The following is a 27,881-nucleotide window of genomic DNA, read 5'->3' as shown; positions in this document are numbered from 1 at the left end:
AGAAACAATCACAAAGCGTATTCAGCGCCCCTGTTTCTGTAAAAAGCTGAGGGATGGGGCTGGAGAAATGTACCATTCTCAAATTCATAGACAAAGCTATGGATGCAAGGACTGACCATGATATCAAAATTATAGTTTTAACCATGTTTTGAGGCTATATAGTGTTCGTTTACGTTTACTTTGTTTACAAACATTGTAGTAAAACAAAACGTATATTTTGGGTTCTGATTAGGTATGACAGTTGAAATAAGGTCTTGAGGCAGTCAAGACTCAATGGGTACATATAATTAATTTGTAAGTCCAAAAATCGATTGTTTACTGTAGCATACATCTATTTTGATGAATAAAGTGCTGTGTCATCATCATCATCATGTTGAATGAATAAAGTGTATATGCACAAAAGCTCTATCATACAATCAATCAACTCCATAATTTTGATTAGATATGTCTAACACTCCTCAGTTCTTTTATAAGACCAGATCATAAGAACTAGTGACTCATATGTCACTGTTGGTAAAAGGATTATCATGACGGGTGGTGGGAGTGCTGTGTTCCTACCTATGGTTTCTATGCTCACTCAACTGTTACACCAAATAAAGAATGAACACTAAGGTAATCATGGAACAGAATATACCATATTTAATTAGTATCATGTGGTAGGGCTTCCTTTCTTCCAGCCTCTTCTCTCTGCAAGCGTTGTCCAGATGTCGTGGAAAGCCATTCTGCCCATAAGCAAGGTGATTTTGAAGTTACGTCTGTACCAGTCCCTGTCAATGAGATGAGGGGAGGGATGAGAGAGACAATACAGCAATAAATAGGAGAGAACTCATTATCATATTCACATATTGACAAATACAGCAAATAGTTGAGACCTTGAGCATGAGTTATATCACATGAATCATTATATTTCAATGACAGTGTGAGTAGTTGATCATAACCTGCTATTTCACCCTTCACTAAACAGTAGGACATTTGATACAGGGCATCCACCTGTTTGATAATTTCTAAGTAATAGTTCGTAACGTACTTATTGTAATTGGCATGTCTTATGCAGTTTTCATCCAGGCAGTTTTTAGTAAGACTGCCATTTTTTCACTGTTTAGAGGCCTTTTCCTTCCTGAGGAAATAAAAGGAACAACAAACATCAAGACATTTCAGTCACCCCCTGTCATCCATCAGTTTGATATCCTTCATACTTTCAGAGCACAATATCAGCTTACCTTTCTCATCTCTCTCAGTCAATACATTCTCCTTGAGTTGTGAGAGGATGAAGGTATCTTTTTCCTAAATGGGAAAACAGAAATAGCCTTAGAACACATCACACAGTAAAAAAAAAATGAATACACTACTACAGTACCGTTACTGTATAACATATTCACCTCAATATTTGACAAACAATGCAGTGCTGCCCTCTGGTGTGTTATCTATATTTATTATACCTCACTCAAAACACACATTTTCTAATAGGTTCCTGCTTAGCTTGGCTGTTACTACATAGGACATTTCATTTAAGGTCCAAGGAGGCTTATGCTAGACAGAGGCTGCTGAAATTAAGTAAAATAACCAAGAAACACACAGTAAAAGTGTATCACAACACTATTGTTCCCTCCAAGCTCGAAACCAAGCTCAGAGCCCTGCGTCTGGACACCACCCTCTGCAACGGGATCCTGGACTTCCTGACAGGCAGACCACAGGTTGTGAGGATTGGCAACAACACCTCCTCCACACTGACTCTTAACACAGGGCCCCCCCAGGGGTGTGTCCTCAGCCCTCTGCTGCACTTCCTGTTCACCCATGACTGCGTGGCTTTGCACGACACCAACTCCATCATCATGTTTGCTGATGACCCATCCTTCTACACCCCCCCTCCCCCAGTGGTGGTTGTCCCACTGGCTATCCTAAGTTGAATGCACCAATTTGTAAGTCGCTGTGGATAAGAGCGTCTGCTAAATGACTTAAATGTAAATGTAAAATGACACCACAGTTGTAGGCCTAATAACCAACAAGGACGAGTCAGCCTATAGCGAGGAGGTAAGTGAACTGGTATTGTGGTGCCAGGACAACAACATCTCCTCAAAGTCAGCAAAACAAAGGAGTTGATTGTTGAAAAAGCCCTCCAGCGAGTGGCAAAGACATCACTGGGACCGGGCTCCCACTCATCCAGGACATCTACTCAAAACGGTGCCTGAGGAAGGCCTGCATCATCATCAAGGACCCCACACACCCCAGCCACGAGCGGTTCACTCCCTTACCGTCGGGCAGGTGGTATCGGAGCATGAGGTCTGATACTAACAGGCTCAGAGACAGTTTCTACCTCCAAGCAATCTGACTGCTGAACACTTGAACTGGACTGACCACCTGCACTGACTCTCCACACCTTAGCACACATACACTCACTCACTCACCCACACAAACATACACTCATCCACAAACACACACACATTCATGCTACACACACACATCACAACTGCTGCTACCAGACTCTTATTATTATTGATAAATACTGTACAATTTAAACACTTGCCCCCCAATCCCCCCTTCCCCAAAACACGTGTAAATATTGGACTATAAATTGTGCCTTCCTGTATTATACTTATGCTAACATGTTTATTCTATTCTACTGAGACATTTACTTCATGTTCGTATTCTTCTCTTTTATTATTTCTTATTGTTGTTGCATTGTCGAGAAGGAACCTGCAAGTAAGCATTTAGTTGGACGGTGTATACCATATGTATCCTGTACATACGACTAGTAAAACTTAAAACTATCAACAACAGCTGAGGTAAGTAGTAAATAATGTGTGAGGCTCAGTGCACTACTTCTTTAGGTGCCTCTGAGTTGAGTCAATGAATAATTGAGGATGCCAACCTTGTTGAAAGTGATGTTCTGATTTGTCTAGAATGCATGGTTCCAATCCTTCGTCTCTTGCCTCAAGGTTCTAAGCTGCCTCTTGAGTTCAGTCTCATTCACATGGATGTGGTATAATATCGGCTGCAGGTTTGACAGCCTATGTGGGGGACCAATCCAGTCGTGCTTAGAGTCAGCAGCTGGGATGAACTGGGATCTCTGTTTCAAAAAGAAAGATAAATCAAACATTCTAATCATGTTACTTCCATAAACAGACCGTACACAGCAAAGTGTATCACACCTTGGCTGTCTTATAACCATCCCCTCATATCAATTCAACATTTGAAGCCAGGCAATGTTCTTATTTAGGGGGTTTGGTTATTAGGTGACAGTATCGCCTGCTGGCTCCTTGCAAAATTTTAGCTTTGTTTTATGACATAATCATACACAGCAGAGTGATTTCCTGCATAGAGAAATCCACATTTGAATTCAAATCTGCCAGCACCTTACCAATTTGCAGCCTCCCTTGAGGCATGTCCACATTAGGAAGAGGCAATAGTGGTAGTCTTGGCAAATATTTCTGTAAGCAGGAAGTTGCCCTGTTGTGTATGATGATGGTATGACTTGTAACTAGCAGTAAGAATATGCTTCTTCTCATCAACCAAGAAGAGTGCTGTTGCTAGCTAGTTCTATGTAAACACGTGCAGGTGCAGAACCATGTAAACATGTGGACGAGTTCGGCAAGCATGCATGCGTCTCGTGCAAGTATTTTCATATTGTGTGCATGCTTCAGGTGATAGAAATCTGAATGCACTACCAGCGCTTTGAAAAGTTGATGTAATTATACATTCCTGTAGATATATTGTCTCACATTCCAACCTGCAAAATGACCAACTGCACGGACAATCAGTAAGGTCAGTTAAAATATATTTTTATTCCATTTTCTGCCTTGTAGAGGTCGTGAGAGGAAACTCTCCTGATCCAAACGCTCATTTATGCCCGACATATAATTCAATTCAATTCAACGTCCGGTTTCCAGTCTAGGTTGAGATTCAGACCAGAGACATGTAATAAGCACACGAAATCAATTAATTGATGACAAATCATTGTAATCAACCCAATCCCATGAAACATTTGGAGTTCATATAACTAGCTAGTTAGTTAGTGACGCACGCACCTTTCTAGTTGAATTCCCTTGTTTGGTTGGTTGACTTGAACTGCATCGACGACTGCCGTTCGCTGATAAGGGCTGCATAGGTAATGGACCTAAAAGATTACAAGGACATGACCTCCGCAAGAAACATATTGTTGTTTTGACAGCCATTTTAGGACCTCTTCTAATCTGTATTTCACAGCATCGTTGACCTTCTGGGCGTAGGTATTGAAAATAGCCACTGTTTACTTTAGTTCAGAATACACTCTTTTCATGCCATTCCGACGGGTGTGCGGTGTTATACGTCAAGGTGGGCGTGGGTTTCAAAGTGCAAGAACTGTCCAATGCGTGTCCACGTTCAACCGAGAACTCTAACTCTACGCCTGGGACCTCATTCATAACTTTTTAACGGCTGTGTCACGCAAATTGGGTCATCTGTTTCTTGCTTTGTTCTTAGGAACAGGGCACCAATGAAAGGAGTGATTTCTGGGGTAGCGTTAAGTGTGGAGATGAGGCGATTGAAGCGGTGTTTGTGATGCCTGCCGTTTGGTGCGACGCAGACACGGTGAGGAGCGTGGTGAAACAGAGGAGTTAATGTCAGTCCTTTTGAGTTTTGAATCAGTCTCTACCCGACAAAGTCATGTTAGGATATATCAGTTATCCTTTTAGAGCTTTTGTGCCAAATACACTGCGTTGTTTCAGGTGCAACACGTACAGTATCAGTCAAATGTTTGGACACACCTACTCATTCAAGGGTTTTTCTTTTTTTTTTTTACTATTTTCTACATTGTAGAATAATAGTGAAGACATCAAAACTATGAAATAACACATGGAATCATGTAGTAACCAAAAAAGTGTTAAACATATCAAATATATATTCAAATAGCCACCCTTTGCCTTGATGACAGCTTTGCACACTCTTGGCATTCTCTCAACCAGCTTCACCTGGAATGCTTTTCCAACAGTCTTGAAGGAGTTCCCACATATGCCTAGCACTTGTTGGCTGCTTTTCCTTCACTCTGCTGTCCGACTCATCCCAAACCATCTCAATTGGGTTGAGGTCGGGGGATTGTGGAGGCCAGGTCATCTGATGCAGCACTTACACAGCCTGGAGGTGTGTTGGGTCATTGTCTTGTTGAAAAACAAATGATAGTCCCACTAAGCCCAAACCAGATGGGATGGCGTATCGCTGCAGAATGCTGTGGTAGCCTTGCTGGTTAAGTGTGCCTTGAATTCGAAATAAATCAGACAGTGTCACCAGCAAAGCACCCCCACACCATAACACCACCTCCATGCTTTACGGTGGGAACTACACATGCAGAGATCATCCGTCCATCCACACTGCGTCTCACAAAGACATGGCGGTTGGAACCACAAATCTCAAATTTGGACTCCAGACCAAATGACAAATTTCCACCGGTCTAATTGCTCGTGTTTCTTGGCCTAAGCAGGTCTTAGTAAAGTTGACTTCTTAGCGTTCATAGCAATGGTTATCAACTCTACCGCAGAAATGGAACGTAAATCACAGACAATATATGTTGTGGTGGCAGCTGCAGAGATGTACAGTATTTGGGTATACAAGATTTTACTTCAGAAGATTTCCAGGGTGTGTTGAGGGGTGGTGTCCCGTCCTCCCAGGCCGTTGGCATGTGCAGGAGCAGATAGGGTCAAAGTAGTGGAATGGGGTAGTGGGTTTTTAATGAGAGTAGGTGGTGGTGTCTCAGGCTATATTTCACTTTCTTAGATGAACAGGACTAATCAAAATAATTTAATGTAGGTAGGCTGTGACTGGCCTCACACTCCAGTACAGTAGATGGCGATGTATGCACCTAAAAGTTGGATGCGATCCGCCAACCAAATCCCGAAGAAGAAGAACTTCAACCCTTGGCCTACAATGGTCGTGCCCTCGCGAAAATTGTATTAACATAATATAAAAATCCTCATCAAAATCCGTCTGTTTAAACTAGAGATATGTGTTTTTTTTGGGCTGCGTATCAATCCACCACATCCGCCGATATCGCCCTTCCTCATCTGCGGGGAAAGGTGGCAGAGATAGAGCTGTGTTTGTCAGATCATGAGAGATCCCGAAATTCGGTCTTCTCATGAAAATGTCATTCCTTTGTCCCAATGGTTTACAAACTGTTATGACCCCTCTATTGAAAGCTGGGACTCTCGCGAACAAGTTGGTGTTCTCTCTTTTGCTCTAGGACGCCCACAAGCCTCACAAGCCTCATCTGAAGGTCCTGGTACCAGTTTAAAAAATGTACGGAAGTATACAGTGCATTCGGAAAGTATTCAGACCCCTTTACTTTTTCCACATTTTGTTACCTCATGAATCTACACACAATACCCCATAATGACAAAGCACATTTATTTAAAAAAGTATTCAGAGCGTCGCTGCACAGAGCTATTTTCAGGGCTCTCCAGAGATGTTCGATCGGGTTCAAGTCCAGGCTCTGGCTGGGCCACTCAAGAACATTCAAAGACTTGTCCCGAAGCCACTCCTGCGTTGTCTTGTCTGTGTGCTTAGGGTTCTTGTGCTGTTGGAAGGTGAACCTTCACCCCAGTCTGAGGTCCTGAACGCTCTGGAGCAGGTTTTCATCAAGGATCTCTCTGTACTTTGCTCCATTATTCTTTCCCTCGATTCTGACTCGTCTCCTAGTCCCTGCTGCTGAAAAACATCCCCACAGCATGATGCTGCCACCACCATGCTTCACCATAGGGATGGTGCCAGGTTTCCTCCAGACGTGACACTTGGCATTCAGACCAAAGAGTTCAATCTAGGTTTCATGAGATCAGAAAATCTTGTTTCTCATGGTCTGAGAGTCATTTAGGTGCCTTTTGGCAAACTCCAAGCGGGCTGTCATGTGCCTTTTACTGAGGAGTAGCTGCCGTCTGGCCACTCTACCATAAAGGCCTGATTGGTGTAGTGCTGCAGAGATGGTTGTCCTTCTGGAAGGTTCTCCAATCTCCACAGAGGAACTCTGGAGCTCTGTCAGAGTGACCATCGGGTTCTTGGTCACCTCCCTGACCAAGGTCCTTCTCCCCCGATTGCTCAGTTTGGCTTGGCGGCCAGCTCTAGGAAGAGTCTTGGTGGTTCCAAACTTCTTCCATTTAAGAATGATGGAGGCCACTGTGGTCTTGGGGACCTTCAATGCTGCATATATGTTTTGGTACCCTTCCCCAGATCTGTGCCTCGACACAATCCTGTCTCGGAGCTCTACAGACAATTCCTTTGACCTCATGGCTTGGTTTTTGCTCTGAGATGCACTGTCAACTGTGGGACCTTATATAGACAGGTGTGTACTTTTCCAAATCATGTCCAATCAATTGAATTTACCACAGGTGGACTCCAATCAAGTTGTAGAAACATCTCAAGGGTGATCAATGGAAACAGGATGCACCTGAGCTCAATTTTGAGTCTCATAGCAAAGGGTCTGAATACTTATGTAAATAATTCACGTTTTTTATTTATTTCTGTTTATATATCTTTACCTCGTTTTAAAAGACAAACAGGGAGGTAGTTTTAATAAAACGACATTTGTGAATGAAATATTTTACCATGAAGATCAAGTTATTATACATACATTCAGCTTTCCTGTCCTACGTTAGAAAACCCAAACCTGGTATTATTAAAATATAAAGTTGGTATGAATAGATCCTTATATGTGATCCAGTACTGAAATGCATCCTAAAAAGTTTTAGTAGGCTGACGTGAAAAAAAATATGTTCTGCCGTTTCAATATCTGAGTTACAAAACACACAATGGTTAAAATCTAAGTTAAATCTCTGTCTTAAGAAATCATAACATGGGTGAATGTCATTCACTGTTTTGAGATTAACTTCTTTAGTTTTAGGTGATAAAGGAAAATAAAGGTATCTGGTTCTTATTCTGACTATAGAACATCTAGTGAAGCCTTGTAACATACAGTGCCTTCAGAAAGTACACTACATGGCCAAAAGTATGTGGACACCAGGTCGTCGAACATCTCATTCCAAAATCATGGGCATTAATATGGAGTTGGTCCCCCCTTTGCTGCTATAACAGCCTCCACTCTTCTGAGAAGGCTTTCCACTAGATGTTGGAACATTGCTGCGGGGACTTGCTTCCATTCAGCCACAAGCATTAGTAAGGTTGAAGACTTCTCTTCACTGGAATTAAGGAGCCTAGCCCGAACATCACCAACGAACTATCATGGTCCAAACACACCAAGACAGTCGTGAAGAGGGCACGACAAAGCCTATTCCCCCTCAGGAGACTAAAAAGATTTGGCATGGGTCCTCAGATCCTCAAAAAATTCTACAGCTGCACCATCGAGAGCATCCTGACTGGTTGCATCACCGCCTGGTATGGCAACTGCTTGGCCTCCGACCGCAAGGCAAGCGGTACCGGAGTGCCAAGTCTAGGTCCAAAAGACTTCTCAACAGCTTCTACCCCCAAGCCATAAGACTCCTGAACAGCTAATCATGGCTACCCGGACTATTTGCACTGCCCCCCCACCCCATCCTTTTTACGCTGCTGCTACTCTGTTAAGTATTTATGCATAGTCACTTTAACTCTACCCACATGTACATATTACCTCAACTACCTCAACTAGCCGGTGCCCCCGCACATTGACACTGCAACGGTACCCCCCTGTATATATAGCCTCCCTACTGTCACTTTATTTTACTTCTGCTCTTTTTTTTTCTCAACACTTTTTTTGTTGTTGTTGTTTTATTTTTACTTTTTTGTTTAAAATAAATGCACTGTTGGTTAAGGGCTGTAAGTAAGCATTTCACTGTAATCTCTGCACCTGTTGTATTCGGCGCATGTGACCAATAAAATTTGATTTGATTTGATTTGAACCATGAAAACAGCCCCAGACCATTATTCCTCCTTCACCAAACTTTACAGTTGGCACTATGCATTTGGGCAGGTAGAGTTCTCCTGGCATCCGCCAAACCTAGATTAGTCCGTCGGACTGCCAGATGGTGAAGCGTGATTTATCACTCCAGAGAACGTGTTTCCACTGCTCCAGAGTCCAATGGCGGTGAGCTTTACACCACTCCAGCTGACACTTGGCGTTACGCATTGTGATCTTAGGCTTGTGTGCGTCTGCTCGGCCATGAAAACCAATTTTATGAAGCTCCCGACTAACAGTTCTTGTGCTGATGTTGCTTCCAGAGGCAGTTTGGAACAGCAGTGAGTGTTACAACAGAGCACAGACGATTTTTACGCGCAGTGCGCTTCAGCACTTGGTGGTCCCGTTCTTTGAGCTTGTGTGGCCTACTACTTCACGGCTGAGCCATTGTTGTCCTAGACGATTCCACTTCACAATAACAGCACTTATAGTTGACCGGGGCAGCTCTAGCAGGGCAGAAATGTGAGGAACTGACTTGTTGGAAAGGTGGCATCCTATGACACCTGGATTGTGCAACATTTGCTCATTATTCATTTCAAAATTCTTCAAGCTCTGTCAAATTGATTGTTGATCATTGCTAGACAACCATTTTCCGGTATTTCCATAGAGTTTCAAGTAGATTTATGTAAAAACTGTAACTCGGCCACTCAGGAACATTCACTGTCTTCTTGGTAAGCAACTCCAGTATAGATTTGGCCTTTTGTTTTAGGTTATCGTTCTGCTGAAAGGTGAATTCATCTCCCAGTGTCTGGTGGAAAGCAGACTGAACCAGGTTTCCGTTTCTTTTTTATCCTGAAAAACTTGCCAGTCCTTAACGATTACAAGCATACCCATAACATGATGCACCACTATGCTTGAAAATATGTAGAGTGGTACTCAGTAATGTGATGTATTGGATTTGCCATAAAACATAACACTTTTTTATTCAGGACAAAAAGTTCAGTGCATTGCCAAAAAATTGGCAGTACTACTTTAGTGCCTTGTTGCAGGATGCATGTTTTGGGATGTTTTTATTCTGTATGGGCTTGTTTCTTTTCACTCTGTCAATTAGGTTAGTATTGTGGAGTAACTACAATGTTGTTGATCCATCATCAGTTTTCTCCTATCACAGCCATTAAACTCTGTAACTATTTTAAAGGCACCTTTGGCCTCAGGGGGAAATACCTGAGCGGTTTCCTTCCTCTCCTGCAACGGAGTAAGGAAGGACGCCTGTATATTTGTAGTGACTGGGTGTATTTATACACCATCCAAAATGTAATTGCTTGTGGAATTGCCTTAACCACTGTAGTATTTATTGTGTCTATTGGTGCAAACAAGATCACATTTTTTTAATGAAATTGTTACACAATAAAATATTCCCATTATCATCCATTAAATGTTGAATAGGCCAGATACCTTTCTCCATCCACTCATTGTAAAATAATAATTTTCTCTTAATTAGGATGCATCTATTGTTTTAAATTGGAGTAGTATGCTGAGTGAAGTTATGTTTATATAATAGTTTCCAATAACGAAATGAAATGCATATAACTTAATGGACAGTTTAGAAATCTCAAAATCACATCTTAATAAAAAATCTATACCACCAAAACTCTTAATGATTTTAGAAGGAAAATCAAACCAAAAACGTTCACATTTTCAAATAAAATATTGTAACCATTTTAACTTGATGGTACCATTCATTGGATCAAAGTAAATTGTATTCAGACCACCTTCCTCAATAGATTTTACAATATCCCCTTTTTTGAAATAATGATGTTTATTTTTCCATATAAAGTTGAAATTGGCTTGGTTAATTTTTTTGATTAACTTGTCAGGGATAGCTAAGGAATAGGCTGAATAAGTTTGTCTTGATAGACTCTCCAGCTTAGTATGTAAAATATGTCCAAAAATGTATAATTCATTTTGTAGCAAACTATTGAGAATAGTTATAAATTATTCTGTATATTGGACTTTCCCCTAAACTTTAAATCCTTTATTACAATGTATAAATAGAGAGTCTGCTAAATGACGTAAATGTAATTTTACTTAACCTTTAACTGGTACGTTATGAACAGTAATCAGAAGGTGATCATGAATAGCCATTAATTCAAATGTTGTCATTTAAATGTAAACCAGAAGCTTTAAAAAAAAGAGTATTATAATAATGTTTAGTACTGCTGGAATCTGTGCTGTGTTCTTGAGGAATAGACATTTAAAGGTTGGATGTTCGGACTAGCTTTTATAAGGAATTAATTAACAATAATGGTGAGCTGGGACACCCTTATCGAATTCCTCTCTTCACTTTAAATCTTTGATGTTCCACGCGGAAGAGATACTGAACTATTTATACTATCATATAACATTCCAATCACCTTTTACACATTTTTATCCAAAACCAACATATTCCAGTGTTTGTAACATCATTTGTAATCATATCAAAAGCTTTATAAAAATCACAAAATAAAATAAAACCCTCATCATCAATCAGATGTCTGTAATAATAGGTCCAGGACAAGCCTAATGTTGATATGTGTATAAACATGTCTTTAAGGAATCCAGATGAGCTATAGGTGTGGCCAACTTGCAAAGCTACCACGTGACTGAGGACGTTCCACGTACTTCCTGTATTGAAATGAGGTTGGACGACCAACGTATAACACCAATTCAACACTCCTCTCGGATTACTTTGTCAAATTCAGTAACATAACCATTTGTCTGCGGCAGCACTAGTGTAATATTAGCTGTTTGCATTGTCTGGATGTGTATGTAATTAAACGCCCAACAAGCCTTTTCATATTCGAAAATTTGGTCATTACCATCTCGCTTGGCCAGCCTGTCACGCCAAGGGGAGTCCTCCCATTGGGGGATTCCTCCCCTTGTGAAAAATGTTTTGCTAGCCAGCGAGTAACTAGCTAACTACACATCCGTTTGTGGTTGTGCGTGGTAATGTTTAGTATTGTATCCATCTCTTCACTATTATGGCTGTACGTTGGTTATGCAGGTAAGAATGAGGGCATGTAAGCTTATCAAATATTCCGTACAGTTTATTAGCTATCTAATTTCTTTCAAATGCATTTATTTACCTAGCTAGCGCCGTTTGGATTTCTACGACGTTAGCTAGTCTACATGCTAGCCTACATTTAGCTTGTACCTAAAAGGGAAAAAAATCAGACGCCACAGTGACGATTTCATTAATATATATGTGGATTTATTGCAATTTGGCTGACAGTATGGTCTGTCAGTCATTGGACAGGTGACTGGGAGTCCCTTGTTGACCAGCAGTGTCCGTGCCCCTGGCCCAAGGAGGCTTCATTGTCCTCCAACATCTTGGGCCCCGTTGGAACTCTACAAAAAGTACTCTTTCCTTCCCCCTTCCTTTACTGATTTAGAATTTCTAAATGACTGGGCAAGTGAAAGCCATCTGGTGGAGCCCTTGTGTTCACCAGTGTCCAATCATGGCATCAGTGATTACTGAGGAAGGAAAGGTACACTTTAAAGGAATTCGAATGGGGACCTGTAACTTTTAAAGGTAGACTCAACAATATGACATGTTGATACAAAGCGGGGCTACTTCTTGCTCACAACTACATGAACTTGTCCAATAAGAAAACAGATTTGGCTGTGTTGTACACTACTGAACACGACCCATGGTACTTTTCTATTTTCTCCGGTAAAATGCAAGATTAACTTAAAGCTAAACATTAGGAATGTAACAGCTGGCTACTGTCAAAGTTGCGTCAATTCAAATCTGGTATTAGGAACAAAAGAGGTCAACACGACTTCTAAGATATACTAGTATTTTAATTAATGTAAAACCTTCAATGGTAAATATGATGTTTCGTATATACGGGCTCCTTGAAATACCTCGCAGGGCACTTCAGAGAACTAAATCCATTGTTACAGGTTCTTCCTCAAATACTCTGACAGAGAGAGAGTTTCCCACCTCTCTGCTGGCCAATCAGAGTAGACGCTGAGCGTGGTTTAGACTTACTCAGCCAATCCGTTGGCGCACGGGCTAGTCCCAGCCCCTTAGCGCACCCCGGTTGCCAGGCATAAGTTTATCATAACAACCTGTCATGGTGAGAAGAGCCAGCTCCCCTAGACACCATTCCTACGTCCAAGGAAGGTTCACAGATCACAAAGAACCAGTATAGTCTAGTATTTGGAGACACAAATTATTATCTTATCTTAACCCCTAAAACAGCTCTTCACATCAATCACAGCTTGCCAGGTGACACAACCTACATCAGCCCAGTCTAGAATGCATTCTTTCTAAGTTAGTCATCCCATCAATTAGGAGAATAATAAATCCCCCATACTACATTCTTTCTAAGATCCTGGTTCGAATCCAGGCTCTGTCGTAGCCGGCCGTGACCGGGAGACCCATGGGGCGGCGCACAATTGGCCCAGCGTCGTCCATGGTAGGGGAGGGAATGGCCGGCAGGGATGTAGCTCAGTTGGTAGAGCATGGCGTTTGCAACGCCAGGGTTGTGGGTTCGTTTCCCACGGGGGGCCAGTATAAAACAAAGAAAAAATAATAATAATTAATGTATGCACTCACTAACTGTAAGTCGCTCTGGATAAGAGCGTCTGCTAAATTACAAAAATGTAAATGTAATAAACATAAGAAATATGATGGCCATGTATCGTTTTTACAAAAAAAGACCTTGCTTTTTCGTTGTAGGCTAAACTCATTTGTGTGGCTGCTAGACAAATAGCGTTGCACTTCAGTTGTCATCTGATCAAAATTAAGTTGTTTTCTGCTGAATGTGTTGCACTAATGCAGTGGTCGACTGGTCGATCTCCAAGGCATTTCTAGTTGATCGCCAAACATTTCTGTAAAAACCCCAAAGATAAAGCCTTACGTTCCTATTTTTATTTATTCCTCTCGCGCTGTTGTTGGTAGGTGCATCCGATTCAGCTGCCCTGCGCACTGGGTAGGCGAAGTGTTCCCATTTTGAACCATTTCATGTGTCTGAACGTACAAACTCTGCCTTCCAGGAGAACAAATCAAATGCACTATAGGATTACAGCTGGCCAATCGGATGGCTCAGGCTGGCTGCAACCTGGTCTCAGAGCATTTCGTATTATTCTGTATGTAAATTTGAGACACTCCAGTTAGTATGATATGTTATGTTTAGTTTGGTTTGTATTCATTTGTGGATGTCCATCACCCATTTCGTATGATATGTTACGAATTCTAGCTAGGTAGCTAACATTAGTTTGCTGGCTAACATTAGCTAGGCTAGGGGTTAGGATTAGAGTTAAGGTTAGGAGTTAGGTTAAAGGGCTAGGGGAAGGGTTCGCTAACATGGTAAGGAGTTGCAAAGTAGCTAAAAAATAGTAAGTAGTTGAAAAGTTGCTAAAATGCTCAAGTTGTCCGTGATAAGATTGGAACTTGCAACCTGTCTTATGTAACCATACCAAACGTAACATATCATACTAATTACTATGTTACATCTAGTTTATGAGACCAGGCTGCAGATCCATGTCTGCAGTAATGTAGCAGGCGTAAAATAAAGCTAAAGTAAAGTTGATACTGTGAGATATCAAAACGTTTAAAACCATGACTTGAGAGACTGTCAACGGATACAGCAAAGAGCTGCTGTTTTTATGAGTGAGTTCATGTTTTAGTTTTTACTCAGCACTGTCAACACTTATAAGCCATAAAATGTGTGTTTTCCTATCTTCCACTTGCACTACAACCCGCACTGCAGCTGTAATGAATGAGTAGGAACGTGTATCGATAGGCTTGCGTTGTTATTATTAGCGCCATGGGTCTTTTTTTATTTTTTATTTATAGGAATATTTCACTTTCTCTGTTCACAGGAGTAACAACATGAATTTGTGGATGAGGCAGAAATAATGCGGTGCGACTCGAGTTTCGCTATCAGCTGGAAGACATTGTCTCTTTTTGGTCAATGTCAGTGAAGGAAAGGGAGAGTGGAGGGACATTGAGAGGCGAACCCTCAGCCTGCTGCTCTCTTCCTCCGCTGAGACTGACCATCAGATGCACCATCAGCCCAGTAAAATAAAATATGCGGCGATAATGTATTGGGCCTATAGCCTACTGCACAAACCTCGTTGGTACAGTACTGTTTTTAATAGGTTAATGTTGCATAGGCTTAAGTTTTTAAAGTAATGTTAAAAAAAGAAAAGAAAATAGTGGTAGACATCGGCTTGCATTTTGACTCCGTGATCTTGACTCAGAAAAGGTTGGTGACCACTGCATTAATGTATTTTATGTGAAGGAAAACTATAGTTGCACGCGCCTGATAACTATATTGATAAGAGAAAAAAAACACACTGACTTTCAATATAAAACACAGGTGAAAGGGTTTAAAATGCAAATGTTTTGATGGTCGGCGTTTTGAAAATGCAGATTTCTGAACTCTAACGCGACCCCTGCATAAGTCTGGGACCCAGGTTATCGATTTATTCAGTGGCCACCCATCCTCCACAGTCCCCACGATGTGTTCCACACCGTTGCCAGTTGTTGGTTATGAATCATGGCCAGATGTCCAGATTGTACATGTCATGGCTGACCATCAGGCAATAATTTTTGTCTGTTTTAGGGCTATACACTTCTATCTGAATATTCTGTAACGTTATATTCTCATGAATTTAAGCCCCTGAACTAATCCATTTTGTGTACAGGCAGTCTTATCCCCCAAATCCTCTTCATGGATATGGAAGTTGGCAATGCATGATACAGTTGTGAAATTTTAATCCATGTCGTAGTGGTATTCCAGCAGCACCAGTTGGGCTCAACTTGCCAGATGCCAAGTAGAGATCTTATTTTATAGCTCAATGGTAGAGATGCCAAGTGCTTGACATATCCCATGTAAATAGAATGTATTTTTAATTGTATTTAATACTGATTACAAGTTACAACATATCATGTTGACAATAGCATACTATCTCCTGCTCCTGCTAAAATCTGGCCACGATCCCATTTTACAGTCCACTGAAGACTAGTTTATGACGCGCGTGAACAAACCCTCTGAATTGGTGCTTGGGAGGGGCGACACTGCACGCAGTGCTTAATGCTGTACGACAGTACGGTACCGAGGTGAATCAGCCATTGAAAACAAAATAGCCGACATAGCTACATAAAGAGAAACTATATTAATTTGGATTACACACTACAGCGCGTATGATCATAGTTGGCTAGCTGATGGAAACTGACATTTTTAGAAATGTGCGCAAATGTCTTTGGCGCTTTGAAAAGGTGAGACATTTCATGCGCAGCTGGGAAGGTAGTGAGACATTGCTGGCGTTTGTTACATTGACACAGCAACCTAGCAACTGGCAGATTGAAATGCATTTTGTTTGAGAGATAGACTTGCAGTGCTTCCCCTATGTGGCGGTATGTGAAAGTTGGTGCATGCTTTCTTTGCGGTGACAAGTTGTGTTCAATGCTATTCCTATCCACATTTGATGGGCAAGTAAATGATTAGAGCGGCTGCTTACGATGACAATGCTTATAGCCCTCTGTAGGTATGTAGAACTATTATGTATGAACAGTATTTCTTTGCTCAGTGGGTTGCTACATTTGAAGAGGGACTGTTCTAGAACGCTTATTGGAGAATGGGGTCTCTCAAACAATAAGCCTCATGCATGGAGCATCACCTTACACTATGTTAATAAATTATAGACTACAGGTATCAATGTATTGATGACCTTGGATAAATGCACTATGTAAAGTCAAGTTGGTAGCCCTCAGGAGACCTCAGGTTTGATCTGTTCATTCTGATCGGGTTCTGTGTCTGGCAATTTGTGTCCAGAAAAGGGGCGTTCGCTGGTGGCATCCTGGTTTCCGAGCCCTCTCCAAAACCAGGATGCCATAACAATGTCTGTCTCCTCCCTACACATCTGGGAGGCCATTTGGGTTTTATTTAGGCTCCTTGCTCATCCTAAACTGAGAGCAAAATTAAATGTAGGCAGTTTTATTCAAGGTACCAAGCATAAACAATGTTTTTGGTGGTTGTGTAATCAAAAAATAGAATTTTGTTATGAAAGTCTACTTGTCAATTGAGTGGATTCGGCCCATGGTCGTCACCATACTTTTAGGTAGGAGTACAATAGCAGCACAGTATTGTCTGAGATGGTATTTCTTACTACTGTGTCTGGTTATATTAAAGGCCCAATGCAGCTATTTCTGGGTAACAATTAAGTACCTCACTGTAATGTATTTCCATTAAAGTGGGCAAAAGTAGCTTTTGAGCAGAACTGTTTCTCAAACAAGAATTTAGCTAGGACTGACTGGGAGTGGTCTGAGTGGGGAGGGGAAAACTAAAAACGATTGGTTATTGGCAGAGCGGTTGGGAACCCTCTTTTTTATTGGTCTATTAAAGGCCTAATGCAGCTGTTTTTATATCAATGTCAAATTATTTCTGGGTAACAATTAAGTACTTTACTGTAATAGTTTTCCATTTAAAATGGACAAAAATTCCCGGATGTCACCAGGCAAGCCGAGACTCCCGCCCATGCAAACAGGCTGATTAGAAGGTTCTGTGTAGATTGTATTTTCAACCAGCAACTATCAGGAAATAACACTGATTAAATTGTTTCACACTTTTACAGTGTTAGTTTCATCAGCTGTTGTACAATATGACATAAAACACATGAAAAACTGAATTTTGACTGCACTGGGCCTTTAATTCCAAAGACAAGTAGCTTAGTGGCTTAGTCTCTGATTCTCTCCCCTGAGGCCTGTTATCTTTCATTTTTCTGTTAACCCTCAGTTATAGGCTACCTGTAGTCCTTTCTGACATATGTGTGTGAATAGGATAATACTATAGCCCCTAGGCCTAAATTGGCTCAACTTACTTTTTCCAATGGCTCTCCTTAGGCAACACTAAAGATAGGTTTAGGCTTTAAATTTGGGTTTATTATCTGAATGGTATTGCAATTGGGACTGTCTGAATATGGTTTAAATGGACCCTAGTAATCCCATAATGACTGCCCAATCGGCACTCTTTCTTACCATAATCCCCTTTGGGAAACCCCCTATCATATGGTCATAACAGTGACACACTGGGTGTGTTTGTAAATTCACTCTGGAGTGCCTGAGTTCAGATTGTCCATTTGTAAATTCAGAGCGTTTCGCTCTCTGACCGTTCAGAGGGCACACTGGACACTCTGGCCGAGGAGTAGGGTTGATCCGAGCGTTCTGACCTCACAACGGCACTTAAGCATCCAAGCTAACTTGCTAGCTACCTTCAGACACAAATAAGAGAACATCTCACTCTGACCATGTTACTCGCCCTGGCAGAGTTGGTTAGGCTGTGTTCATGTTGTCTAGAGCGTTGGTGACTGTAACTGTGCTGCTGGCAACGATTTAATAAAGTTTTTTTGCTGACGTTTACTGACCCCGGTCATATTCAACGGGTGTTGTGCGTTCGTAAATTAATAAGTTATTCTACGCTCTGGCACACTAAGACAAGAGTGCTCTGAAATTGGAGTAGATAGCCAAAGTGAATTTACAAACGCACTCACTGTCTCTTTAAGAATGCGGAGAATGACCTGTCTATTGTGACATCACAGACACATCACTGTGGAACAGCAGCAGCAGAATATTTTGAGAGCCTCCCAATCTGCTGTGTCTGGAGCCTGGAAGCCGATGGCGCAGAAATTAGGCTACTGGTGTGTTCTCTTACTGGAGCCAGCTTGAAATTATTCATTGAGTTTTCCCTCTGGAGTTTTTGTAAGTAGTGATGTTGACTATTTGATACAATTAGGCCAACAGTCATCTTTGAGTGAGGAAATTAATTCTGTGGGTGCCATTTTTTGTCAGGTCAGACGTTCTCTGAAGAATGTAACTCAATTATGGTTATTTCTGACCTGGGGTGTAAGACAGCTTTGTTGTTGATGCAGTAATTAGACTTAGTTCAGTGGTGTTCATTAGACAGCCTTGGACATTAGCTGAAATAGTAGCCGGCACTGAGTCTAGAGCTGTAGCCTACTTTCAGTAATGAGTTGAATGATTGTCATGCTAGTGTTATCATTGAAAGTTGAATTAATGTATTGCCTGTTTTTAGGACATGCCTGCATGGTTCTTGTTGGTTAAGCGGTCACTAACAAATTGGGATTGTACACTTAACTTCCAGTAGCTCATTGTTCATTTGAGGAATAAGTGGACAAAGGCTGCTTGTTCAAGCTTGTTTTTATTTTGTAAATAGTGAAACATTAAAGTTATCCTTTTTAGATCAAACTATACTAAATATATTCACGTCACCAAATAATTGATTAAAACGCACTGTTTTGCAATGAGGGTCTACAATAGCCTCAACAGCACTCGGTAGGGTAGCATCATGTGGTCCTCTGTAGCTCAGCTGGTAGAGCACGGCGCTTGTAACGCCAAGGTAGTGGGTTCGATCCCCGGGACCACCCATACACAAAAAATGTATGCACGCATGACTGTAAGTCGCTTTGGATAAAAGCGTCTGCTAAATGGCATATTATTTATATTATTATTATTATCATGGTGTAGCCGGAGGGAGGGTTCTCCTCACCCTGGTAGACAGACCAGCATTTCACACAGACACTACTCATGGATTGGAATGTTGTCTTATCACCAAGCCATCGTAAATCGACTGTCAGTGTTAAGCCTCAGAGGCTCCTCTCGGAAGAACAGACATTATTAAAGTACTAATATAGGTATATATTCTAATATAAAAGTAATGTGATTAACATAATGTAATTCTACTACACTGTACTACATGATTGTAGTGGGTTTACTAATGCGTTAGTTCTAGTAGCTATGTTGACTATGACGTTAGCTAATATGGTGACAACGATGTAGGCTGTGTGTAGCAGTTATGATATGAAGGTTTGGCTTGGAAAGTTTTTTTTGCCTGGTCACAGACAGCTAATGTTTTGTGCACTGAAGTCCACAAGTGAAGGTAAAAGGTGATAGGAGGCGAGCGTGTAGATGTGTGAAGGAATTATACAACGGTCAAAGGGATTATGCTGTTTGTATATGGCTGCTATGAAAGTGAACTGTGTTTGAGTGTGATCAGGGGTGTATTCATTCCGCCGATTCTGTTGAAAAACGTTTCTTAAACGGAACGAAACGGGGATAAACATAGCTGAATCTGTCCAATAGAAACACTTGTTTGCAACTGTTGGACTAATGATTACACCCTAGATCAGCTAGATGCAGGCAAGAGTGTGCAAAGCGGAATTTAATGTGTCAATGTCTGTCACCTTGATTACTCAAATTTCTCTCAACTAATGCACCTATGTTGTAAACTTTCAATCATAGGCTAGGTTGTAGCAACCTCGTGATGGGTATAGGGAAAATTTGAGTATCATGTAGTAGCCTAAACCTATCGATGTTACATTGAGCTGGGTGAATGGAATATGAATGACGAGACATCCAATATGCTGTAATAGAAATAAGGCCATGCTCATACAAAGAAATGTGCGTCCTCCCTCATCTTAAACAGCACCGAAACACGAGCAATTGACATTAGACCAGAGAAAATCTGTCCTTTCGTCTGATGAGTTCAGAATAGAGATTTCTGGTTCCAACCGCCATGTCTCAGACTAGATGAACGGATGATCTCCGCATCCGGTGTGATGGTGCTTTGCTGGTGACACTGTCTGTGATTTATTTAGAATTCAAGGCACACTTAACCTGCATGTTTACCACAGCGATACGCCATCCCATCTGGTTTGCGCTTAGTGGGACTATCATTTGTTTTTCCACAGGAAAATGACCCAACACACCTCCAGGCAACGTAAAGACTATTTGACCAAAAAGGAGAGTGATGGAGTGCTGCATCAGATGACCTGGCCTCCACAAATCACCCGACCTAAACCCAATTGAGATGGTGTGGGTTGAGTTGGACCGCAGAGAGAAGGAAAAGCAGCCAACAAGTGCTCAGCATGTGGGAACTCCTTCATGACTGTTGGAAAAGCATTCCAGCTGAAGCTGGTTGAGAGAATGCCAAGAATGTGCAAAGCTGTCATCAAGGCAAAGGGTGGCTACTTTGAAGAATCTAAACTATACTATATATTTTGATTTGTTTAACACTTTTTTGGTTACTGTAGAACAAATAGTACAAATTTTAAAAAAAAACTTGAATGAGTAGGTGTGTCCAAACTTATGAATGACAGACATCCAATATGCTGTAATAGAAATAAGGCCATGCTCATACAAAAAATTTTGCGTCCTCCCTCATCTTAAACAGCACCGACCGCCACTGCCTTAGGTCAACATTACATAATGGAAACAAGGACACCTGGCCTAACATATGGAATTGGACAAGCCTCATACTGAAGCTTTGTTTTTTTTCTTCACGTTTTCCTATTTTAAGGTTGAACAATTAAAATATACACTACCGTTCAAAAGTTTGGGGTCACTTAGAAATGTCCTTGTTTTCGAAAGAAAAGCAACTTTTTTGTCCATTAAAATAACATCAAATTGATCAGAAATACAGTGTAGACATTGTTAATGTTGTAAATGGCTATTGTAGCTGGAAACTGCTGATTTTTTTCATGGAATATCTACATAGGCGTACAGAGGCCCATTATCAGCAAACATCAGTCCTGTGTTCCAATGGCACGTTGTTTGCTAATCCAAGTTTATCATTTTAAAAGGCAAATTGATCATTAGAAAACCCTTTTGCAATTATGTTAGCACAGCTGAAAACTGTTGTGCTGATTAAAGAAGCAATAAAACTGGCCTTCTTGAGACTAGTTGAGTATCTGGAGCATCAGCAATTGTGGGTTCGATTACAGGCTCAAAATGGACAGAAACAAATAACTTTCTTCTGAAACTCGTCAGTCTATTCTTGTTCTGAGAAATGAAGGCTATTCCATGCAAGAAATTGCCAAGAAACTGAAGATCTCGTGCAACGCTGTGTACTACTCCCTTCACAGAACAGCGCAAACTGGCTCTAACCACAACAGAAAGAGCAGTGAAAGGCCCCGGTGCACAACTGAGCAAGAGGACAAATACATTAGAGTGTCTAGTTTGAGAAACAGATGCCTCACAGGTCCTCAACTGGCAGCTTCATTAAATTTACATTTTACATTTTAGTCATTTAGCAGACGCTCTTATCCAGAGCGACTTACAGTTAGTGCATACATTATTTGATCGAACCCACAACCCTGGCGTTGCAAACGCCATGCTCTACCAACTGAGCTACATCCCCTGCCGGCCATTCCCTCCCCTACCCTGGACGACGCTGGGCCAATTGTGCGCGCCGCCCCATGGGTCTCCCGGTCGCGGCCGGCTATGACAGAGCCTGGATTTGAACCAGGATCTCTAGTGGCACAGCTAGCACTGCGATGCAGTGCCTTAGACCACTGCGCCACTCGGGAGTAATAGTACCCGCAAAACACCAGTCTCAACGTCAACAGTGAAGAGGTGACTCCGGGATGCTGACCTAGGCAGAGTTGCAAAGGAAAAGTCATATCTCAGACTGGCCAATAAAAATAAAAGATGTTTCAGAAGTAAGTTCTTTGTTTCTGGCCATTTTGAGCCTATAATCGAACCCACAATTACTGATGCTCCAGAAAGCCAGTTTTATTGCTTCTTTAATCAGCACAACAGTTTTCAGCTGTGCTAACATAATTGCAAAAGGGTTTTCTAATGATCAATTAGCCTTTTAAAATGATAAACTTGGATTAGCAAACACAATGTGCCATTGGAACACAGGACTGATGGTTGCTGATAATGGGCCTCTGTACGCCTATGTAGATATTCCATTAAAAATCAGCCGTTTCCAGCTACAATAGCCATTTACAACATTAACAATGTCTACACTATATTTCTGATCAATTTGATGTTATTTTAATGGACAAAAGTGGACATTTCTAAGTGACCCCAAACTTTTGAACGGTAGTGTATATTTTAATTGTTCAACCTTAAAATAGGAAAACGTGAAGAAAAAAACAAAGCTTCAGTATGAGGCTTGTCCAATTCCATATGTTAGGCCAGGTGTCCTTGTTTCCATTATGTAATGTTGACCTAAGGCAGTGGCGGTCGGTGCTGTTTAAGATGAGGGAGGACGCACATTCTTTTGTATGAGCATGGCCTTATTTCTATTACAGCATATTGGATGTCTGTCATTCATAAGTTTGGACACACCTACTCATTCAATTTTTTTTTAATTTGTACTATTTGTTCTACAGTAACCAAAAAAGTGTTAAACAAATCAAAATATATAGTATAGTTTAGATTCTTCAAAGTAGCCACCCTTTGCCTTGATGACAGCTTTGCACATTCTTGGCATTCTCTCAACCAGCTTCAGCTGGAATGCTTTTCCAACAGTCATGAAGGAGTTCCCACATGCTGAGCACTTGTTGGCTGCTTTTCCTTCTCTCTGCGGTCCAACTCAACCCACACCATCTCAATTGGGTTTAGGTCGGGTGATTTGTGGAGGCCAGGTCATCTGATGCAGAACTCCATCACTCTCCTTTTTGGTCAAATAGTCTTTACGTTGCCTGGAGGTGTGTTGGGTCATTTTCCTGTGGAAAAACAAATGATAGTCCCACTAAGCGCAAACCAGATGGGATGGCATATCGCTGTGGTAAACATGCAGGTTAAGTGTGCCTTGAATTCTAAATAAATCACAGACAGTGTCACCAGCAAAGCACCATCACACCGGATGCGGAGATCATCCGTTCATCTAGTCTGAGACATGGCGGTTGGAACCAGAAATCTCTATTTTGAACTCATCAGACGAAAGGACAGATTTTCTCTGGTCTAATGTCAATTGCTTGTGTTTCTTGGCCCAAGCAAGTCTCTTCTTCTAATTGGTGTCCTTTAGTAGTGGTTTCTTTGCAGCAATTCGACCATGAAGGCCTGATTCACGCAGTCTCCTCTGAACAGTTGATGTTGAGATGTGTCTGTTACTTGAACTCTGAAGCATTTATTTTGGCTGCAATCTGAGGTGCAGTTAACGCGAATTAATTTATCTAGGTAACTCTGGGTTTTCCTTTCCTGTGGTGGTCCTCATGAGAGCCAGTTTCATCATAGCGCTTGATGGTTTTTGCGACTGCACCTGAAGAAACTTTCAAAGTTCTTGAAATTTTCCGGATTGACTGACCTTCATGTCTTAAAGTAATGATGGACTTGTGGTTTCTCTTTGCTTATTTGAGCTGCTCTTGCCAAAAAATATTTTGTATACCATCCCTACCTTGTAACAACACAACTGATTGGCGCCAACGCATTAAGAAGGAAAGAAATTCCACAAATTAACGTTTAACAAGGCACACCTGTTAATTGAAATGCATTCCTCATGAAGTTGGTTGAGAGAATGCCAAGAATGTGCAAAGCTGTCATCAAGGCAGTGTGGCTACTTTGAAGAATCTCAGATATAAAATGTTTTGATTTCTTTAACACTTATTTGGTTACTACATGATTCCATATGTGTTATTTAATAGTTTTGATGTTGTCACTATTATTCTACAATGTAGAAAATAGTAAAAAGAAAATAAAAACCCTGGATTGAGTAGGTATGTCCAAACTTTTGACTGGTACTATATATTGAGCTGTGCCTTATTTGCAGCCTGTTTGGTAAGCCCTTTGATGGTGGGAAGAGGATGGACCATGGCAGCCAGCAGCAGCAGCAGCACCCAGCCATGATACGGCTCTGTGAGGTCCAGCGGGAGGTCCAGTCTCTGGGCCCTCAGGTGTGCACCTTCAGCGGGCTAAAGATCGAGCGGGAGTACCGGCGGCTGGAGCGCGAGCTGACCCGGCTGCTCCTGGAGGTGGACCAGGTGGACACGGAGGGCAGGGCAGACCTACAGGGGGCACGCAAGCGAGCGGCCCAGGAGGTAGAGGGGCTGCTGCGCTACCTGGAGGAGAACGCCACCCACCCGTCCCGCCTGGCCATTGAGGAGCTGAGCAGGGAGGCCCAGAGGCTGGTGGAGCAGGGTGTGGTGGAGCCTCAGCGGGCCGGGGGCACAGCAGAGATCAGTGATGAGCTGGTGGACGCCGTGCAGGAGCTGATACTGAGGCTCACCCAGGTGAAAACAGGAGGGAGGGTGCCCCTCCGCAAGGCTCGCTACCGGGCCCTGACACGACTGTGTGCCGTGCAGGACGTGATCGAGGGGCGCACGCGCCAGCAGACTCTGCCCCTGTCAGAAGACACGCACACGGCCGTGCAGAGGATCAACCAGGTGATGGTGCAGGTGAGTGGGGCACGCAGCCAGCTGGTGGCCCTGCTGATGGGGCTGAGTGGGAGGGATAGCTGTGCCCACCTCTCCCGCGTGCTCACTGAGCTCCTGGTGGAGCTGGACGCCCTGGACGTGTCGGGGAACGCAGCGGTCAGAAACTACCGCAAACAGGTGGTGGAGGAGATCAACGGCCTGCTCAAACACCTGGACCTGGAGGGAGAGGGAGACGACACACGCAGGTACTCAGCTTTACTAGAATTACAAATGCTCTGGAGTAATAGTAGAGAAAGGAAATACAGTATGTGTGTGTATACATGCTTTCAGATACAACTTGGCTCAAAAATGTGATTGTGTTGTATATATCTTTCCTCAGGTATGACTTGGGGCAGAATGATTCTATCCGTCAGATTGAAGCGGTGCGGGGTCGGGTGGGCCAGCTGCAGGGGGAGGTCCTGCGACACTGTGGGGTGGGCGACCTCTTCAGGCCCAAGCCTGAGCTCCAGAGTCTCCTCACACACCTGGACCAGGTAGACACGGCCCGTAACCCCTGTATCCGTGAAGCCCGGCGGCGTGCCGTGCTTGAGGTCCAGGCTGTCATCACCTTCCTGGACCTCCGTGAGGCCCTGATCTGCCGCCAGCCCAGCCCCAACGAGCCCTCACAACACAGGGCTGTGTGGATGGTCCTGGGCAGCCTGTCAGACCTCCAGGCCCAGGTACTCTGCTTCAATGGCAAGCAGGCCGACAAGAGCTACATGCTGCTGGAGGAGCTTCTGACCAAACAGCTGCTGGCTCTGGACGCAGTTGACCCACAGGGTGACGAGATGACTAAGGTGTCCCGCAAGCAAGCAGTCAAGTTTGCCCAGAACATCCTCAGCTATCTGGACATGAAGACAGATGAGTGGGAATACTGATCCACTGGAAAAGACTGGACATAGCTGAAGTATGAGTAGGATGCCCTATGAAATTGTATATAAACTGGTGCATCATCGTTCAAAGAGAGTTGGGGTCTGTAAATATTGTCTAAATCCCAGAATGCACTGCAGCAGCGCTTTTGTCTCTTTGTCATTGTTGCTGGCCTGTGGGGGGGAAAACAACCCAATAACATTTTTGTGAAATACAGTGGGGGAAAAAAGTATTTAGTCAGCCACCAATTGTACAAGTTCTCCCACTTAAAAAGATGAGAGAGGCATGTAATTTTCATCATAGGTACACGTCAACTATGACAGACAAAATGAGAAAAAGTAATCCAGAAAATCACATTGTAGGATTTTTAATTAATTTATTTGCAAATTATGGTGGAAAATAAGTATTTGGTCAATAACAAAAGTTTCTCAATACTTTGTTATATACCCTTTGTTGGCAATGACACAGGTCAAACTTTTTCTGTAAGTCTTCACAAGGTTTTCACACACACTTGCTGGTATTTTGGCCCATTCCTCCATGCAGATCTCCTCTAGAGCAGTGATGTTTTGGGGCTGTTGCTGGGCAACACGGACTTTCAACTCCCTCCAAAGATTTTCTATGGGGTTGAGATCTGGAGGCTGGCTAGGCCAGGACCTTGAAATGCTTCTTACGAAGCCACTCCTTCGTTGCCCGGGCGGTGTGTTTGGGATCATTCTCATGCTGAAAGACCCAGCCACATTTCATCTTCAATGCCCTTGCTGATGGAAGGAGGTTTTCACTCAAAATCTCACGATACATGGCCCCATTCATTCTTTCCTTTACACGGATCAGTCGTCCTGGTCCCTTTGCAGAAAAACAGCCCCAAAGCATGATGTTTCCACACCCATGCTTCACAGTAGGTATGGTGTTCTTTGGATGCAACTCAGCATTCTTTGTCCTCCAAACACGACGAGTTGAGTTTTTACCAAAAAGTTATATTTTGGTTTCATCTGACCATATGACATTCTCCCAATGCTCTTCTGGATCATCCAAATGCACTCTAGCAAACTTCAGACGGGCCTGGACATGTACTGGCTTAAGCAGGGGGACACGTCTGGCACTGCAGGATTTGAGTCCCTGGCGGCGTAGTGTGTTACTGATGGTAGGCTTTGTTACTTTGGTCCCAGCTCTCTGCAGGTCATTCACTAGGTCCCCCCGTGTGGTTCTGGGATTTTTGCTCACCGTTCTTGTGATCATTTTGACCCCACGGGGTGAGATCTTGCGTGGAGCCCCAGATTGAGGGAGATTATCAGTGGTCTTGTATGTCTTCCATTTCCTAATAATTGCTCCCACAGTTGATTTCTTCAAACCAAGCTGCTTACCTATTGCAGATTCAGTCTTCCCAGCCTGGTGCAGGTCTACAATTTTGTTTCTGGTGTCCTTTGACAGCTCTTTGGTCTTGGCCATAGTGGAGTTTGGAGTGTGACTGTTTGAGGTTGTGGACAGGTGTCTTTTATACTGATAACAAGTTCAAACAGGTGCCATTAATACAGGTAAGGAGTGGAGGACAGATGAGCCTCTTAAAGAAGAAGTTACAGGTCTGTGAGAGCCAGAAATCTTGCTTGTTTGTAGGTGACCAAATACTTATTTTCCACCATAATTTGCAAATAAATTCATTAAAAATCCTACAATGTGATTTTTTGGATTATTTTTCCTCAATTTGTCTGTCATAGTTGACGTGTACCTATGATGAAAATTACAGGCCTCTCTCATCTTTTTAAGTGGGAGAACTTGCACAATTGGTGGCTGACTAAATACTTTTTTCCCCCACTGTAGAATTTGGAGAATAGTGTTACGACATACAGTGTGCTTTTTAATGTTTACAGAGCATCTTTTTGAAATCTACTGTATGTGTGTGAGTTTTGATCAGTGTTGTTGTTGGGTTGTGGTTGCAAAGCCTGCGGCCAAAAGCACT

At 42.4% G+C, this 27,881-nt stretch overlaps 2 protein-coding genes across 11 annotated transcripts in view; one reads left to right on the top strand and one right to left on the bottom strand.

Moving 5' to 3' along the window:
* The window catches only part of LOC121544826 (kinesin light chain 1), a 34,855-nt gene extending 30,536 nt beyond the window's left edge, over positions 1-4,319 (bottom strand). For 4 of the 8 annotated variants that reach the window (XM_041855009.2, XM_041855010.2, XM_041855006.2 and 1 more), the window contains exons 1-5: positions 4,026-4,317; positions 2,870-3,067; positions 1,221-1,284; positions 1,028-1,117; positions 635-767 (exon numbers count right to left, since the gene is read on the bottom strand). The gene's annotated coding sequence lies outside the window, so the exon portion shown is untranslated. Of the gene's footprint in view, positions 1-634; positions 768-1,027; positions 1,118-1,220; positions 1,285-2,869; positions 3,068-4,025 lie in introns of all 8 variants that reach the window. The other 4 variants (XM_041855012.2, XM_041855013.2, XM_041855014.2 and 1 more) reach the window with 3 other exon arrangements.
* A 7,471-nt stretch (positions 4,320-11,790) lies between these two features.
* Positions 11,791-26,019, top strand: LOC121544344 (BAG family molecular chaperone regulator 5-like). Of its 3 annotated transcripts, none has more exons than XM_041854270.1 (3): positions 11,791-11,888; positions 24,415-25,263; positions 25,398-26,019. In XM_041854270.1, exons 1-3 carry the CDS (start codon positions 11,866-11,868, stop codon positions 25,933-25,935), a joined length of 1,410 nt encoding a protein of 469 aa, XP_041710204.1. In that variant the 5' UTR covers positions 11,791-11,865; the 3' UTR covers positions 25,936-26,019. The 3 variants fall into 3 exon arrangements, with proteins under 3 accessions (XP_041710204.1, XP_041710203.1, XP_041710207.1); XM_041854269.2 differs by lacking the exon at positions 11,791-11,888 and adding an exon at positions 15,917-16,118; XM_041854273.2 differs by lacking the exon at positions 11,791-11,888 and adding an exon at positions 18,315-18,596.
* The last annotated feature ends 1,862 nt before the right edge of the window (positions 26,020-27,881 follow it).

Source organism: Coregonus clupeaformis, chromosome 29 (assembly GCF_020615455.1).
Source record: "Coregonus clupeaformis isolate EN_2021a chromosome 29, ASM2061545v1, whole genome shotgun sequence".
Lineage (NCBI taxonomy): Eukaryota > Metazoa > Chordata > Actinopteri > Salmoniformes > Salmonidae > Coregonus > Coregonus clupeaformis.
This window is presented reverse-complemented; position numbering and strand designations above follow the sequence as displayed.